The sequence below is a fragment of the Cryptomeria japonica genome, chromosome 3, assembly GCF_030272615.1.
Source record: "Cryptomeria japonica chromosome 3, Sugi_1.0, whole genome shotgun sequence".
Lineage (NCBI taxonomy): Eukaryota > Viridiplantae > Streptophyta > Pinopsida > Cupressales > Cupressaceae > Cryptomeria > Cryptomeria japonica.
In genome coordinates this window covers 150,474,793-150,493,765 of record NC_081407.1, presented here as the reverse complement: position 1 = coordinate 150,493,765, position 18,973 = coordinate 150,474,793, and the positions used below count along the sequence as shown (strand labels likewise).

The following is an 18,973-nucleotide window of genomic DNA, read 5'->3' as shown; positions in this document are numbered from 1 at the left end:
CAACAATGGTATTCGTTAGGATCTTTCCCAAGCACTTCCCTCTTTTGGCAGTACATTTACTCCTGAGCCTCCATCAACAATGGTATTCCTTAGGCTCATTCCCATGACCATGATTTCCATCTAGATGATCGCTGACTTTCTCTCAATGTTCACCATTAGTAGCATTGGATAGTGATTTGTTTACCATTAGGTGGCGGTTGTATTGTCAGGTTCTTACTTGGACTTTTCCGTTGCCGAGTTTGGTTGTCATTGATTATGTTTGTGATTGCCACTCTCAATTGTGGCATTGTTTGTAGGTCTATTACCTTACAATGTTCTTTTCCGATTCCAATCGCAATGAGGTACTTGTCGCTTTGTTGGAGGTTTTCCTTTCGTTGGCTACTACCTGTTGTACTTCAGCTTTGGCCTCTTTGAGTCTTTCCTTCTCCATAAGAGGGTTTGGATACATTGGCTTCTTCGTTTCTGCTCTGGTAATTGCCAAAACCTCCTCGTCTTGCTCCTTCATGTCCATCATGTTTATACCTTTTCTGTTTTGGGTAGTTGGTGTCTTCATGATTGCCCGATCCACATTTTTTGCAAAGAATTCTTCTTTTGCTTTGATTACTTTGGCACTCTTTGGTGGAGTGACCCCTTTCTCTACATTTTTGGCACTGGATCCTTGGTCTCCCTTTAGAGTCATATTGTATTCTCCTTCTCGACCCACTATTATTGTATCAATTTTATTTCCTCTTCTATTGTGGGACCCACCAGAAGATGTATTATTGTTGTCATTTTTTGGTTTAGGACAAGTGGTTAGAGGGGTTGATTGTTCCCCTTGTGTGAAGAGCACTTGTGTGCTTCTTGTTTTTAGATCGTATGGGCATTCCTTGGTGGAATGTCCTAGTACTTGATGGATGTCACAAAATAATTTTTTTCGGATAATTATTTTTTGTATGACCTACTTTACAATTAGTACACCACAACTCTTTGGTTTCTTTTAAGTTTCCCTTCTTGGCCTTCAATTCTATCATCATCTGCATCATGTCCCATTGTAGGGCTTGAACTATTTTAGATTCTTCGTTAGTGCTACCTTCAGTGCTCTCGTCATCATCTTTTTCCTCTTTCCTCAAGCTGATGTTTTGTTTTCACTCTCAATATCCATCTCTCGATTGTAAGCATTAGCATATGAGGATGGAGGTATCACTTTAATCTTCTTGCGTAGTGAGGGGATCAATCCCTTGATGAACCACCACTTCTTCAGTTCAATGAGTGGCTGATTTTCCAACTTAACCAGCAACTCCTTGAGCCTACGACTGTAAGCTCGCATCTTCTCATTTTTCCCTTGTTTAGTGCTGTAGATTTTCACCATGATCTTGTTGTCATCTCTCAATAGTTTGAACTCTGCCTCAAACACCTTCTTCAATGCGTCCTAGGAGACTATAGAGTCATCATCAAGCTTCGTGAACTAGTCAATGGCCCCATAGCATTGTTGGAAATGGTCTCAGCTAGTAGTATTTATCTTCTTGGTTTCTTGCTATCCAAATGGTTTTGCACATCTTGCAATGCCTCACAGGTTCCTTAGACCCATTTCCCATATATTTTGAGTCTCTGTCTCTTGATGTTTAGACTCAACGGGGGAGTCACCATGTTTCTCACTTGCTTTCGTCCTTGTGCATTGGACCAAGGTGGACTATCTTGACCTCAACATTTTGGTGCTTGCTTTGCACTCTTCATCACATACACGCCCTCTACATGTCCACCTTTATGTCCCTTGCACTCCATATCTCTTTAGGTTCGTTGCCGCACTCTCTTCGTCTAGGGTTCTTCGGTTCAATTCCTCCAATTCTCAATTCCTTTGAGATGAATAGCCTTTGAATATTTCGATAAGTTAGGGGTTTGTTTCTACTTCATCCTTTTGTGTTAACTTTACGGATGGATTGTTTTCCTCGTCAAAAAGGTCATGGTATATTTCGTTAGGGAGTGGTAAGTTTCTAGCAATTTCCTCCCACTTGCTTTGCGTACATTGTGTATGTTCTACACCGACTATTTGCCTTTCTTCCCAACTAGGACTTTGGTTGATGCTTCAACTCTTACTTCTTAGTGGGCTTGGGATTTTAGACACTTTGACAATTCTCTTCAATCGCCTTTGTCGTTCACTTTGTTCTCTTAGTCAAAGAGATCTTCTCACAGATCCCTCTGTCGCTTCTCGGTCACTTGGGATTCATGTTTTGTCTTCATTTGGTTGTACGGGCATTAATTCCTGAGGGTACATCTTCTGTTGGTGTTGCATTCCTCCTCTTCCCATAGGTCTTGAAGGATGATGAAGTGATGTGCAATCAACCTTGACAATCTTTGCCCCAGACAATAAACCTCCTCATTGATAGTGAGATTGTCCAAGGTAGTGCTCTGAAGGACCTCCCTGATGAGAGCTTCCCTTTGAATGTGCTCTTGTAACGAGATGTCCCAATGATTATTAGGTTTTGTGTCAATTGATCCTCTTGTTCTTTATTGGCTTGTATTGGTTCGTTAATGGGCTGTCCCATTAGAATGCCACGATTCTTGCTTGTGAGTTCTGATATGCTAAGTTTAAATTGGCGACAATGTCAAATGTTTACTTGCTTATTCTACTTGCAATATTACAGAGTAAATGGAAACGTAAATTCACAGAACATAGGAATATAATTCATTGCAACATATTCGGAAGATATATCTTTATTGCCAATTACCAGATGTGTAATAAGTACAGTAACATTGGAGAGTCATCCCGAATATAAACTACATATGAATAATGTATTGAGTTGGTTAAGGCTACCAATCACTGCCAATTGCCAACTCACAACTAGTTGGGAATTAATCACCACAAAGACAAAACATAATAATTATTTATTTAGTTGACTATAACAATGTATTTTTGCCAACTGCATTCTAGTTTAGTGAATTATGCCTCTTTTCTATTCATAGTTTTGGTGCGATTTGTAACTCATACGTTGACACTTCTTAAAAAATAGACCAACACCTTCTATGTTTTGTCTTGACTCTTCTAACTTCTTTTCTGGAGATAAGTAGCTCATGCAAGCTTTACATTCAAGATATATTGAAAACAATGATGACTAGAAGAGCAAAAGGGCGGAACTAGCAATGTCATGTCTTAAGAGTTAGAATTAGTGAATACGATTATTTTATAATAAAGATTGCAAGGCATGCAAGTAGTCTAGCTAAAGTTGAAGTTTAGCCAATTTAATTCATTTAGTTTTACATATACATTCATAAACAATATAAATAAGTGTCATTATTTTCCATGCATTTTATCAATGGTAATTCTCACATTTGTCTATCATTGAAATTATTGCTCATCGAGTGTTATTGTTATCTACAATTAGTTATTCACTCAATGAATTTCAGAACCCCTATTTTTCTTGTAAATGTCTATTGAGATGTCTTGTTATGTGTACTAAGATAGATTGAATAGCTTCTATCAAATTTGCAAACTTTGTAAAGCAGGTCTAATTAAATATGGACAGCGTGGCTTTGTACCGCTCCCTTGAGTTAATTTACCAAAGCGTTTGTGTTTATATATTTTGAATCTATTCAATTTGTATGCACACTTGCATTGTTTAGTCTCTACTTTTAGCTAAAAAACACATGCATGTTATATTAGGGATTTATTTCAATCCATAAACCCAAAAAGCTTTTGTTCAGTATTGATGTGCTGAATCACCTTGTGCTCTAGATTAATAAATAAAAAGATATGATTGTTATTTAGTTTGTTTGCATTCCATAGTCCAAATCAACCCCAAAAATCCACAGTAAATATTGTGAATAGAAAGTATATATTGTCTAAATTTGGGTGAATTTTTAATTATAGGAAGCTTCCCCTTCTCATCTGAAAAGCAATTCTACTGCACATTTATTCCATTTTATTTTGCACTAACAGGTGTGGGTTAAAATGCTAACACCATTAACATTCTATAGGAAGCTCTACATAGACATTGATTTGACCATAGATGAAAAACTCGTGAGTCAAAACAACTCACAATTTACTTGTGCAATAGCTTAGTCCTTAGTTGTTTTTCCTAAAAAACTTGCCCGTGACTTGGTAAAAAACTCACTGACTACTTGGCAAAACCTCGCAATTTAAGAATGAATACTTGCCTGTGCTTGGATAATACACGCTCAAAAAATATATCAATTTTGACTCTAGTTTTTTTAAGTATTCAGGTTGGAGCAGCAGCAGGGGAAAGACCACTAAAAATAAAAATAAACCAAAGGCTGCTGAATATTTTACAATCAATGAAGTTGAAATATGTGAGGCTGGATATATCCAGCTATTGAAGCATGGGATGTATGTGCTCTCCAAACTGCTTTTGCTTCTCGCTGCAGCTGATCTGGGAAGAGTAGCCATCATAGACATGGTAGTTGTTGGAAGTTTGGAACAGCTGCAGTATAATCTACTGAGTACCACCGTGTGCTTAGCCATGTTTGTTTTTGTGGGCACCATTTACTTATCAACATATGCTTGCAAATAATGTAGTCTGACATTAGAACTGACTCTAGAATGAGCATAAGGAAAATTTTCTTGGCTAAAACCTCAGGAGCAATGAATAATATGGAAAAAACAGAATCCATCATTATCAACCAAGCCAAGACAAACTACTTAACTGGTTAAACCTCCATTAGAATATTACTAACCCAGGTGATATTTTAGATATTGAAGTATCCCCTAGGGGACTGATATTTCCCAGGCTGACTAATGAAATAGTTGTTATTCAAGTTCAGAAATAAAATACAAGTTTGGTTCACTATAGATCTTTCTCAGATAGCGAAAATTACTTTTTAACAGGCTTCTGACAGCAGACCATATGTTTTACTAGCATTGCTTTTCCCTTCCAAAGTAGGGTTTAACAAACTTGAATTACTATTGAAATTGTTGCTGTTGTGAGAAACAAGGTGTCAGTTTGATGATGCATTCCCCACCTTGGGATCTATACACCATACTCAAAGATAGTGGTAACATCAGAGTTTACAGCACTTGACAGAAAATAAATGGTTTGAGGCTTGATCAATTAATGTTAGACATCCTATAGCAGACTTGCTCCAACCCAGGGTCATAACATCCTTGAATACATAAGGCATAAAAGATCTCCTTCATCCTATTGATGTGCTTGTTGAGCCAAGAGTGTTCAGAATCAGAAGTTCAATAACATTTTAGAAAGATCTGACAAGCATCACAACTTTTCATTAGCCAATCACATTATGAGTCTGACAGCCCTTGTGACACCTCGGGCCTAGCTGGAAGACTTCTCTGGACCTTTTCCTTGTCTAGACAACAACCAAGTAAACTTACTAGTCTAGGAAGGAAATGCTTGCCACAAAAGGGTTTTTTTCAATGGTAGGAATTATGGAATGAAGATCAGAACAAATGGAAGCAACTGCAGGACATTAAATAACAGCCAACTATTAGCAAGGGAAAATAGGCCCATTTACTTAGAACTCTGCATGGCTATTCCACATGAATGCATATTTTAAATGCATACATAGACTCTAAAGCTGTTTGTAGAAGTTGAAGTTGGTGTGTGAATCCCTCCACTAATAGGTGACTAATAGTTCTACAACAAGAATGGGCATAAGTCTTAAATGTTGTCTTGCCAAAAAGTGACAAACTCAAGATTCTGATGAGCCATAGTTGCATCAGCATGGGTATGAAAAGTAATTTTGAGACTAGAACTGCATTTGAGGTAGAAAGTATTGGGATGGCTGATTCTTCAACAGAATTTAGCAGTCAAGACAAGGCAATGTTCACAGAAGCTGTATGTGCTACGTGCCAGGAAAACAAAGTAAATTTGCAAACTTTTTGACAGTGTAAAACGGTAACATTTTGGAATGGATTCAGGTAGAAAGTGGCAAGATTTTTTATGGTCCGTTGCACTAGGAAGTGGAGCTACTAGATGTGTGGATGATCACTTACTACAGAAAAAATGGCATCCATGTGTTTTACTGCAATTTGTCTCCTCTCAATAAGAAGATATAATCAAATTTCCATGGGATTAACTCTCCTTTAAAATTAAGAGATTGACTTCTTTCAGGAGAGAATTCTGACTCTCAGCTTTGTGATTGAATGTCTCTAAAAGAAAAGCGACTATTTATATTTTCTCTTTCAATGCTGGATTTATAGAGGAAGAAAGAGAAAGAAGATCTAAACTGAGTTTAATATTAACAGCACAAACCTTGCCAAGACATAAGCACAGTGCCACTCTTTGTAATTCTCCACCAGAAAGATTTACAACTTCTTGATCCATGAGTTGTTCAATTTGAAGGGGCTTCATGACATCAGTATTGAACTGAGGATGTGTGTATGAATCACGAATCTTTTGGTGCAATAAATGCCTCACAGTTGACTGAAACTTTGGGCTGATCTTCTGTGGCTTATATGAGACATTAAATTCAGGTATCTCCACCTCTGAATTTTCAACTGTATCTGGCTTCAACAAGCCAGCCTGCAACAGAAAATGGGTTAAGAATTTAAAATATATATGTGATACAAGATTAAAAATCTTGAAAATCTGCCCTTGAATTCAATTGATCTTTCCAGTTTTATGTCTGTAACCAAAATGACTCAGTCAACCAATATAATGCAATGTGCATACCAGCATGCGTATGAAAGTAGTCTTTCCTGTTCCATTTTCTCCCAACATTACAACAATCTGAGAATCTGTAAATTCTCCCTCTTTTACGCTAAGCTTGAAATCACCCTGAGTTTTTGACATGCTTGGATATCTGTACCGTGCATAGCTTTTTATTTCTTCTGCACTTTCTTGTGGTGTCTCTGCAACCTGAAAACAATAAAAACTTTGACAATCTTATTGCGTGAAAAACAGAAAAAAAGTTCTAACCATATGCTTGTTCAAAAATTCACCTTGAATGTCAGCGATTCATCTCGAAATCGAAGATTTTCAGTGGGAACAAACCCAGCCAAAAAGATGTTGATGCCTTCTCTTACTGAAAATGGAAGTGTTACCACCCCATACACTCCAGGCTTTCCGTAGAGGCAGCAAATGAAGTCCGATAAGTAATCAAGGACACTAAGGTCATGCTCAACAACAATAACATAGCTGAAAAATCCAGTACACCCAAGCATCAATAACAGTTGTTGGTATGCAAGTTTGCAAAGTTTTTCGGTTCAAGGATTAAAGATAGACTTTACCTGTTAGGCCTAAGCAGAGATCGGACAACTTGCGCAGCTTTAAGTCGTTGCTTTACATCAAGATAACTTGAGGGCTCATCAAACATATATATATCAGCATTTTGAATTGCCACTACTGCAATTGCAAACCGCTGCAATTCCCCTCCAGATAAATCACCAACATTCCTATCAATAACCTGATTCAAGTCAAGATCAACGCAAACTTCAGCTTTCACATCTCTTTCATCCTTTTGGGAAAGCACTTCGCCCACATTCCCTTGTACTGCCTTTGGTATGTGATCAACATATTGAGGTTTGATTTTTGCCTGCTACAACAATAAACCATCAGTTGACTGTATCTGCAGATACTGCTTAAAACAAAAAAAATAGTATATAATATGTAAAAGTTACCGCAAAAGTAGAAAAGCATACTATGAGCAATTATTACTGGCACACTTAAAAACGTCTGAAAATCTTATTAGTACACAGCCTGTAAGTCTTTGTTCTAGTTGATAACAAATTAAGCTGAAAGAAAATCTAATTCCTCATATGCATCCTTAAGTTTGGTCATTACTACTCACAAGATTGAGATGTGGGCTTTCAGCAGGTTACCCTATCATCTTACACATTGCATTTATTGCTAGTCTTCCGACTCTTCCCTATTCAATTTGATGTTTTAAGGCTCAGTACTAAATCACAGAATGCCAATGAAAAATCATGGTATATTTAGAGTTTCTCTTCTAACCTCAGTATCATGTACTTACTACATCAAAAACAAGGATACAGAGAAAACAAAAACAATGAAAAGGTGACCTTCAGATTATCTTCTAAAATTCGAGTGAAATAGTTCTGTAGCTCTGATCCTCGGAAATGTGTGAGAATATCATTCCAATCAGGAGGATTCTGCACAAACCATAACAACCTTTATTGGGACCTCGTTCAAAATTAATTTGTTTAACAAACAGCCACATTCTAACATTATTTATTATAACAATCAAATTTCAGATCCAAAACCTTACTTTGAACCTGCCAAGATTGGGCTTCAGTTTTCCAGCAAGGACTTTAAGTGCAGTAGACTTCCCAATACCATTGGTCCCAACAAGTCCCAACACCTGTCCTGGTCTTGGTACAGGCAACCTGTATTACAATAATTAACAATATTCATACATTTATCAGATCCTAATAAAGGTCCTACACTCCCAGATTTTATAGTTATTATATCCTCTTGCTTACCTGTGAAGCTTGAAGGTGTTTGGCCCATATCGATGTGTTGTATCTTTATCTAGATCTTTTGGTAGGTTAATGATCTGGATAGCTTCAAATGGGCATTTCTGTCACCAACAATAAATTGTTTGTTTTAAAATTTGTGCATCAGTTCATGCTGAATTTTTCAGAACTTCTCCGTGCAACCTAACTTGCTTTACAAGGATATAATTTATTAATTACATAATTGAGATTCAGGTAAAACAGATCATGCTAAACAAGTATCCAACCTTAACACAGATACCACAACCAATGCACAACTCCTCTGATATAAAGGCTATTTTAGAGGCAGATGAAACCTCTACACAAAGCTTTCCTGCAAGATACATAATTAAAAATCCTTAGGTAAGATTCATTAGATGAAATAGCTCAATCATGTTATAAAGCTCCAAAAAATAGTCAATAGAATGTCTGAATTAAAATATATACAAATAGCCATTCATTTCCCCATATTAACAGGCTAATTGCTAATCAATCTGTGAGAAAAATTTCTTCCTGGCAGAGAAACCTTCAGCTGGTTTCATGAGCTTAATTTTCTTGGGGCAACCCTGGTTTAGCTGGGGCTCACATGGGTGCTAAGAGATGTGGATAGATGCTTTGTTAAAGGAAGCTCCCTGTTCCTTGGTTGTAAGACGAATAACAAGGCTGAGTGGGAATCTGTTGTGGATAGCACAGCCTTGGCTTCCTCGAGGGGATGCAAGCATATTGTGGTGGAATGCGATTCTTGGTGATGATTTAGGGGCTATGTAAGGGTTGTGGCATAAGTTGGAAAAACCTGCGCTTTCTTAAAAAAGGGATGGAGTTGTGTAAGTTTTTAAAATGATACATAGTTTGCACGCTCCCATAGAAAATTGAATTTGGTAGCCAATTTCTTAACCAATGTGGATATTGATCAGGCACCATTCTTGGACCTTTCAAGTAAAAAATGGGGAAACTTTTCTGGCAAACTATAAACTTTTTTATTTTCTTCCCCTGTAACAATATTAGGCTGGCCCCTTCCCTTCCTATCATGTGGTATTGATGGGGAAGATTTTTTTTCATTAGCTTTTACCTCAATGGTTATTGATTTGTTTGTGATTGATGACACAGGGAAGTGACTCCCTTTTATTCTTGAATTGTGATGATGGAATGAATATTTATTGTCTCGCCTTTGGGACGTAGTAGAAGTAATATCTAGTATCAAGGCGTATTTCTATTTATGGTCTCAGAACTTTGGCATTCCAGTGTATTTTCCTTTGGTTGTCTGTTGGTTTCATTGTTTATATAGGCCATTTCCAATGGGTGTCTCGGTGGCATTGGTGGTGGTTTGGTTTGGTTAGCTCTGGTGTTGTGGATGATGCCAATCACTGCTTGGTTAAGGCCAGAGACTCCTTTTTAAGGGAAAGGGTTTTGAATAGATGCTTTTATACCATTTTTTATTGCCTGAATATGGCTTCTTTGGACCTAGTTAAATACATTTTGCAATCTTCTAGGATGAGTACTTCTGGTTCAGCCTGCTCATAGGCCTCCATCTAGGATGATTTTGCGTCAAAATTATTTGCTGTTGTGATGTTTGTAAAGACTAGGGGCTAGATTTTGAGTATTTTTCTGCCTGCTTACAGTTTTGGTCCTCCCAAGTTGGTCAAAGATGGTTTGAAGGAATGAAAGGGGAAGATGGAAGGATTGTAGGCATGGGCCTCCATGGGCAATATTAGTGCCATCGGAAAGGAAAGTTTAATGCTTTTATAGCATTTTTAATGCCTGAATATGGCTTCTTTGGGCCTAGTTAAATACATTTTGCAATCTTCTAGGCTGAGTGCTTCTGGTTCAGCCTGCGTAAAGGCCACCACCGAGGATGATTTGCATCAAAGTTATTTGCTGTTGTGATGTTTGTAAAGATTAGGGGCCAGATTTTGAGTATTTTTCTGCCCACTCACAGTCTGGTCCTCCCAACTTGGCCAAAGATGGTTTGAAGGAAGGAAAGGGGAAGATGGAAGGGTTGTAGGCATGGACCTCCATGGGCAATATTAGTACCATCAGAAAGGAAATCTTAGCAATTTATCATGAGTGGCAGGATGTTAAAGCTTTTAGCAACAATTTGAAAATGCTAGTGAAAATTCTGATTGTCACCCACACTGGGATCATCTGGAAGTGTCTAGTTCGCTCACACTATTGTTGTGGGATGGTGGGAGGCTAATTCAACATTAAAAATAAAAGGAAAGCTTTCATAGTGTCAAGGTTCCTGATCTGGACCCATTATTGGAGGATGGTTCCTTTGTACCTGCTAAAGGTGAGCAGATGCAGTTGGCCATAATGGATGATGAAGGTCAGGTTGAAGATTCTACTGCAGGCGTTGACAATTGGGGTTGTTGAAGTCAACTGTTGACCCTCCTTTTCTATGGATCTTTTTAGCCTGAAAGTTGATATTGGTCTTGGGTGGCAGCATGTTGTAGGTTTTTATTATCTTGGCTTTTTGTTTTTTATAGTTTGAATGTTTTGTTTGGTTAACATTTTGACTACTTTGATTGTAACTGTTTTTCTGCTTTTCTTAGGAGAGGCCACTATAGAACCCTCACTATATAATTGCAAAAAGCAAGCCATTCATTATTAATAATGAAGGATATTAAAAAACGTTGGAAATTGGTTTAGATATATTTCCCAATATATTTGAAAGTTATGATTTAAAAGGGTAATATTACTATTAGAGTTCTAAAGATTTCACTATCCATAATAATTGAAAAAAAGAAAATTAGATGAAACACAATGTTTCTCCAAGTTTTGAGGATTGGCGGACCAGGTTTGTGGTTGGCAAAAATATTTTGGATTCAAGGGATGAGAAATATTAAATATATAAAAAATTAATGTTTGAATTTTAACAATACAAATAAATAAAAAAACCTAAATCTAACTCGAATAAACAAAAAGAAGCTAAATTTTTTAAAAGTGATCATTTAAATATATCATCAAATAAAAATAGAAACATGAGTGCATGCAAATTATATAAATCTTGACAACTTCTCTACAATTGAAGGGAGCCACCATGTAGGTAACTGAGTCAATGTTAGTCTAAAATGGATTCAAATTAATGATCTCTTATTGTGGGCAGCCTCACACACATAAGTAGTGAGATCTCTTCTAGAACTAGGTTCTTAGCTTACATTCAAATTTTTAGGCCCTCTCGGTCTTTTGGCTTTTGTTTGTTGGGTCTTTTCTTGGCAGTCTCGTCAGTGCTCCAAGTCTGCAAGTGAGTGGGCCCAATTTGATCTAGTTTGCTTTTCATTTGAGCAATTTTGGCTAAGTCTAGGGCTTGTTTCGAGAGTTTTAGGGTTTCTCCTTTCAATCCTAGATTTTAGGGGTTTATTTTAGGGTTTTTGAAAAACTAAACATAGAATTGGCATCAGTGCCCTTTAAGGAACCGACACGTGAAATTTGAGCGAATTCTAAGAAACTTTCTATTTTTAGAAAGTTCTTATTTTTAAGGGATTTCAGTGCCTCCCAAAATGTCTTCATTTCACCAAAAATCAAACTTACTATTTTTAGTAGTTTCTATTTTTAGTAAGTTTCTATTTTTAGAAAGTGTCCTTGCATCTTGTTTTGCTCTAATACTAACAGTTTGAAAAAAGTTTCTATTTTTGGAAAGTCTACTTGTGGCAGGTCCTTGTAGGCTAACACTGAAGACCAAATATGCACGATCATTTCTAAATCCGAATAGTCAAAGAGCAGGCAGAGTGATCAAAATTTGGCTGTGTGGATATTCAGTCCAGGAATTGAAAGCTTGAAAATCACCTAAGTCGGAAAATCACTTCAAAATCCAAGCATGTCATCCTAATCTGTGGTTCGGAATTCATGAAAAGGATGTAAAATCCTTGACCACTATGAAATGGTGCTCAATTCCCTGGAGGGCGCCAAAATCCATGTCTCCTGGAATTCTTGAAATTACATAAACTCCAGGACCAAGCCAAAATTCCGCCCAAGGAGTTAGGAGGGCGCCAAAATCCATGTGTTGTGGAATTCATAAAATTACATAAAATCTAAGATTGGGTCAAAATTCTGCCCAAGGAAGCAGTTGGGGTGCCAAAATTGAGTAGTCAGGAATTCATGAAAGACGAAGGAAATCTAGGACCAGGTCAATCTAGCACCCAAATCAGTCAAAGGGCACCAAAGTGAGGTAGCCAGGAATTTATGAAGTTGTAAAGAGTTCTTGCTTGAGGTCAATCTAGTGCCCAAGTGGTCTGGAGGGCACCAAAATCCATGTGCCATGGAATTCGTGAAATGACGTAAAATCCATCACCAGGTGAATTCCACGGCCAAGAGTGGAAATTTTCCAAGGCAAAGGGGAAATTGAAGGTTAGGAATGGATTGAAAAAGCAGAAAATCCCCTCAGGAAAAAATTTTAAAAATCCATTTTTAGACACCAAATCTCATCCGAATTTCAAAATTTTTGCAGATTTGGGTTTGTGAGGGAATTTTCTCTCTCCTAGACCTAGGGCCTAAATTTTACGAAAGTTCCTAAAAAAAGGAGATTTGAAAAATTGGTCAAAAAGCTCCCTATGGACATGATGAATTCTATGAGATTATGCTTGACGCAACCAAGATCAAAGAGACCAAAGATAGCACAATGACAAGAGAGATAAAATATGACAAGAATAAACTGTATTCCTATCAAGATGCAAAAAAGATCAACTGCATCATCAAGAATTACATACAATGTAGATGAGCCTGCTTATAAAGGCAAAGCTAAGAGACAAGAGAGCACACAAGGATGACATGTGGCTCAATGAGATGCAAGGGTAGGTAGGGGTAGGTAGGAGAAATAGTAAAATATTCCATATGAGGTGGATCACCCACCGAAGGTGGAATGTAACAACAAGATCACACCATAAAAGTTGGAATTTCTCCTACATACACACTCCCAATGTATGCACATCTCCCTAAGAATCTGCACCAATGGTAGAAGCTCGAAAACGAATGAAGAAAATGCTCCATGAACGTCGAACAACGTTCCTCCCCTTGGGAAGAAACAAAACCAAAGGTGTATCCATGAAGTCTCCCCAATCATGAAGGGAAGATGAAGGAAAAAAACTCATGATGAATGAAGTCTCTGAAAACTGCTCAAGTGTCTCCATGTCGATGCTGAAAGTTGCCCCCTCCAAAGGTGGTGAACTGCTCCACAGTGCTAAAAAAGGCACTCCAAGATATACTGGAGAAGAATGTAGAACAAGATCCAAAGACTCACATATCTCCTCTAAAGATAAAGAGACCTCCTCCAACTGTTGTACATAAGAATCGACAATCATGTCAACCTCGAAAGAATGATCGTGTAGAGAATGAACAAGAGGGTTAGAGTGTTCCCTCGCAACAATCAAAGAAGGATCATCTTCATCAAAGAGAAGATGAATATCATTAATGATGTCTCCCAAATCTGCAATGTAGGACTCCACAAACAAACCTGCAATGTCTATCAAGTAGTCATCCCAATCAATTGAAGCTGGAAGACAAGATATATCTTGCTACACTGAATCACTAGAAGGCAAAATTGTCGCATCATCTGCATCATCTGGTGCAATAGGTGATGTGATATCAAGCAGAGGAGATGAAATGCAAGGCTCAAGAACGGGGTCACATGTGTGATCCCCAGTTCAAGTACCCAAAGTTCTCAAAATCTGAATCATCACAAGAAGTGTGATCATCATATGTAAAATCATCCTCATCAATAGGAACAAAATCTGAAAAGGAATATAATCGAGATGCATGATCCACAACCCCAGTCACAATAATAGCTCTACTCTCCAAGTCTCTAATGATAACTGACTCAGGTGTGAACTCCACAATTTTCTTTGTTGCTCCATGTGTGATTTGATAGATGGAAAGAAGATTGTTTGTCAAATGGGGTACACACAACACATCATTGAAGGAGTTATCCCCAATAGCAATAGTTCCTTTCCCAATCACATCCATGTATGTATGGTTGGCCATCAAAATTTGCAGCATGGTGCAAGGCTCAAATGAAGAAAACATAGATTGCGAAGATGCCATATGATGAGAAGCCCCTGAATCTAGAAGCCATCTCCCTGAATCATGACTTGTAGTAGCACAAAGAGCTTGCCCATTTCTTGTCCCAAAAGAGTGAGACATTAGGTAAATCAATGTTGTTCTTTTTGAGGATATGGAGGAGCTCATCAATCTTCTTAAAATGGCAATGACGCTCCTCATGACCAACCTTTTTACAATAGGCACATGTAGGTCTCTCCTTCTTTGGTGAATTGTCCTTCTTGGAAGAGGATGAATCTCCTTGTTGTGGAGAAGGTGGTGCTTTGTCCTTAGGCTTCGATTGCCCTTTCTTCTTGTTTGAGTTGTCCTTTCCTTGATTTCCTTTGTTCCCTTGAGTTGCCACATATGCTTGAGACTTACAAGTCTTAAGAATGCCCATGCTTATCAACTTAGTTTGTTCCATCATCAACATGTCGGTGAAAGCATCAAATGTAGGCATTGTGTAGCTTGAACCCATTGTCATCCTATGGGTTTGGAAACTAGAAACAAATGTTGTATATTTTTGTGGAAGCTTGCCCATCAAATTGAAGATCAATTGAGTATCCTTCTTATCAATGCCACAATCCTTGAGTTGTGCCCTCAACTCTTTTGCCTTAATGACATAATCTTGTATTGTATCAAAGTTTTGGGATCTAACATGGTGAGATCACTATCAATTTGATATCCCCTAATCTCATCAACTTGACCATACAAGTCTTGAAACTTTTGCCAAGCATCCTTAATTAAAGTACATTTCTCAATATGAAAGATGAGATCTTTTGATACATACTTTCTTAAGGTACCAATTGCCATGATGTTCTTAGTGAGCCAATTCAAGTGACCATTGGGATCAGCAGGAGCAACAATAGTTCCATCAATGTAATGAGTTAATCATTTTTCCATAAGTTTACTCCATGCATCAATTTTCCAAGTAGCATAATTATGTGGAGTTGAGAGAGGAAACTTAGGAGAACCCATAGCAGCAAAATGAAAGAACACAAGAGAGCAAAAGAACAAGAGACACCCCCCCAAATTCACTCAATCAAAGACACCCCCCCCACAAAAAAAAAAAAAAATGATGATTTTGGCACTTTATATGTAGTGCGTGTACAATAGGCCACTTGCAAACAATGGCAAAGTGGACTTCTGATTTTGTTTTACAACTGCTCCAATAGGCTTAGAACTACAATGCAAAAAGACCAAAAATATAGATCTATGCAATACAAGTGCCAAATTGACCAAAAAGACCATATGCTGAAAGTACAATTTCCACCCAAAATCTCTACAAACTGATAGCAAATTATGAAAGTAGACGAAAACTCATGCACTTTAAAAAAAAACAACACCTGAAAAGGAGTTAGTATGAGCCCGAATGGAGTTCCGGAAGTTGCAGAAACAGGGATTGGACAAGTATAGTCACCAAAAACTGAATTTTTTGAAACATTTGTCCACCCAAATCAGAAAATAACACCACCATGTGAAAGTACACAAAAAATTAGCCCATTTCAATAAAAATTGCACTAAAAAAGGAGCCAAAATGAGCAAGATATGGCCTTCCAAAGTTGAACTGCAAAACTGAAAAGCTCAATGAGAGGGGGTCAAAAAAATTTCAAAAATGTGATGACGTTAGCAAACCACCCGATTAAATTTGACAATCGTATGGTCGTCGCCAAAGCTTCACCTCCCTACCTGATTGGCCCGTTCGTACAGTACGGACTATTGACGTGTCAGAATATGATTCAATACGTACGATGACGTGCATGTACGAAAAAGATGACATGTTTTGCTGGCTAGACTGTCCGTACAATGGTGTGGCGCTGATGTGTACAGGCTGCATGGAACCTGACTAGGCATCCGTACCGTCTGCGTGGCGCAATAAACAGAGGCCACCTGTCCACTGAGTTGGCGTTGTGTGAGAAAGGGATGTTGCGTGGACTGACGTTTTAGCGGCGGGCGGGACAAGAAGCAGGGCGGTCCAGGATTGAGCGCCGCGAGAAGTAGTCGGCACGAGCGGCGGTGAGCAGGCAACGGTCGGAGAACAGTGAAGAGTGTCAGCGACGATGCTGAGGAAGGGTTGGAAGGAGCAGTCCCAGGTGGTAGCCGAGAACAACAACAGAGGTGCTGTTAAAGGTATGGAAGAACCTGGAGCAGATGAGCATGGTGTTAGGGGCTGTCGGAGGAAGAATGTTCGGCGAAGTAGGACCACGCTGTGTGGGGGCAAGAGAAAATTGCTACGAGCGTCAGAGCTGCAATACGATGGTCCCTGCAGAGAGTGCAGTACGGGGTGTCGGGTGTTGGGAGGGGGGGAAACCCCCCCGTAAAACAATAATTTTTTTTTATTTTATTTTTAATAGAACTTTTACAATTTATGAAATAAAAAACTACAAAATGAAAAATAAGAATTAATTAAAAATTTCGCAGAAAAAAATTTAATTTAATTTTTTTATATAAAAAAATCGTACCGTTACTGCCCAATAGGGCAAAAAAATTTCTCCAATGCCCCAAATCTGATTTCCACCAAATATAAACGAATTTATAGTCAAAATTCATGGAAATGGCCACCTGAACGGAATGGTGAGGTCAGATTTGGTGTAGGATGCCTCTATAAGATGCTACTCCTCATATCTACCTCTTGACCTCCTTAAAAAACGCAATAAAATCTCTCCAAACGCTATGCAATGGTGCTCCAACTGCTCTAATACCATGTGAGATTATGCTTGAAGCAACCAAGATCAAAGAGACCCAAAGATAGCACAATGACAAGAGAGATAAAATATGACAAGAATAAATTGTATTCCTATCAAGATGCAAAGGAGATCAACTGGATCATCAGGAATTACATACAATGTAGATGAGCCTGCTTATAAAGGCAAGGCTAAGAGACGAGAGCACACAATGATGACATGTGGCTCAATGAGATGCAAGGGTAGGTAGGGATAGGTAGGAGAAATAGTAAAATATTCCACATGAGGTGGATCACCCACCGAAGGTGGAATATAACAACAAGATCACACCATAAAAGGTGGAATTTCTCCTACATACACACTCCCAATGTATGCACATCTCCCTAAGTGTCTCATATGCAAACTACAATGTTATGCATGTAACTAAGTAAACTCAAGTAAAGTGTAATTATATCCAAGATAAATAAATAATTACACCAACAAATTCGAAGAGCACAAAAATTCCTTCCTCAAGGTACAAGTTTCCAAAATTTCTTTTCTAGTTCCAAAATGTGCCCATAGTTGGAAGCAAGACGTAAAAATCAAGGTTCAGGAAGAAAGGTTCAACATTCAAAAAATTCCTTCCTCGGGGAAGAATTGCGCCTGAGAGAAGAAATTCCAGGAAAGTGAAAAATTGACTAGGTGATGGAAATTCCTTCCTTCACGACAAAATTCTTGGAAAAGGTGAAAATTCGGCCAAGTGTTGGAAATTCCTTCCTTCAGGACAAAATTCCAGGAAAGGTGAAAAATTGACTAAGTGTTGGAAATTCCTTCCTTCAGGACAAAATTTGAGGAAAGTGAAAAATTGGTTGTGTTGGAAATTCCTTCCTTTAGGATAGAATTCTAGAAAAAGTGAAAAATTGGCTAAGTGTGGGAAATTCCTTCCTTCAGGGCAGAATTCCAGGAAAGGTGAAAATTTGACTCAGTGATGGAAATTCCTTCCTTTAGGATAGAATTCTTGGAAAAGGTGAAAAATTGACTAAGTGTTGGAAATTCCTTCCTTTGAGGAAAGTGAAAAATTGGTTGTGTTGGAAATTCCTTCCTTTAGGATAGAATTCTAGAAAAAGTGAAAAATTGGCTAAGTGTGGGAAATTCCTTCCTTCAGGGCAGAATTCCAGGAAAGGTGAAAATTTGACTCAGTGATGGAAATTCCTTCCTTCACGATAGAATTCTTGGAAAAGGTGAAAAATTGACTAAGTGTTGGAAATTCCTTCCTTTAGGACAAAATTCTAGGAAAGGTGAAAATTTGGCTAAGTGATGGAAATTCCTTCCTTCACGACAGTATTCCTGGAAAAGGTGAAAATTTGGCGTTGTGTTGGAAATTCCTTCCTTTAGGACAAAATTTCAGGAAAGGTGAAAAATTGACTAAGGAAATTCCTTCCTTTAGGACAAAATTCCAGGAAAGGTGAAAAATTGACTAAGTGTTGGAAATTCCTTCCTTCAAGACGAAATTCCAAGCAAGGAAGAAATCACACCCAAGGATGAATTGAAGATAAAATTTCTTAGGCAAGGAAGGAATCAAGGATGAACTGAATAAGAAATTCCCCCCCAAAGAAAATTTTTGAAAAATCCATTTTCAGGCATCAAAAATCATCCGAATTTCAAAATGATGATAGATTTGGATTCATGAAAGAATTTTCTCTCCTGGACCTTGGAACCCTAAATTGAAAATTTTCCTAAAAAATAGGAAATGTGCAAAATTGATGAAAAAGCTTCCCTGGAACAAGGAAAATTCAAAACTTCTAAGAAAATTCCTCCCAGATGAAATTTTCTCTCTCCAAGGGTTTCTTGCCAAGTGGTAGCCAGGTCAGCACATGTT

The 18,973-nt window shown here is 38.0% G+C and overlaps 1 protein-coding gene across 3 annotated transcripts in view; it reads right to left on the bottom strand.

Annotated features, from left to right (window-relative positions):
- LOC131067789 (ABC transporter E family member 2) overlaps positions 1 to 18,973 on the bottom strand; it is a 71,219-nt gene that overhangs the window by 35,585 nt on the left and 16,661 nt on the right. For all 3 annotated transcript variants that reach the window (XM_058002940.1, XM_058002941.1, XM_059218116.1), the window contains exons 3-10: positions 8,653 to 8,738; positions 8,393 to 8,490; positions 8,179 to 8,296; positions 7,973 to 8,062; positions 7,181 to 7,485; positions 6,893 to 7,088; positions 6,624 to 6,809; positions 6,204 to 6,473 (exon numbers count right to left, since the gene is read on the bottom strand). In XM_058002940.1, the coding sequence (XP_057858923.1) occupies positions 6,204 to 6,473; positions 6,624 to 6,809; positions 6,893 to 7,088; positions 7,181 to 7,485; positions 7,973 to 8,062; positions 8,179 to 8,296; positions 8,393 to 8,490; positions 8,653 to 8,738 (1,349 nt within the window). The remainder of the gene's footprint in view (positions 1 to 6,203; positions 6,474 to 6,623; positions 6,810 to 6,892; positions 7,089 to 7,180; positions 7,486 to 7,972; positions 8,063 to 8,178; positions 8,297 to 8,392; positions 8,491 to 8,652; positions 8,739 to 18,973) is intronic.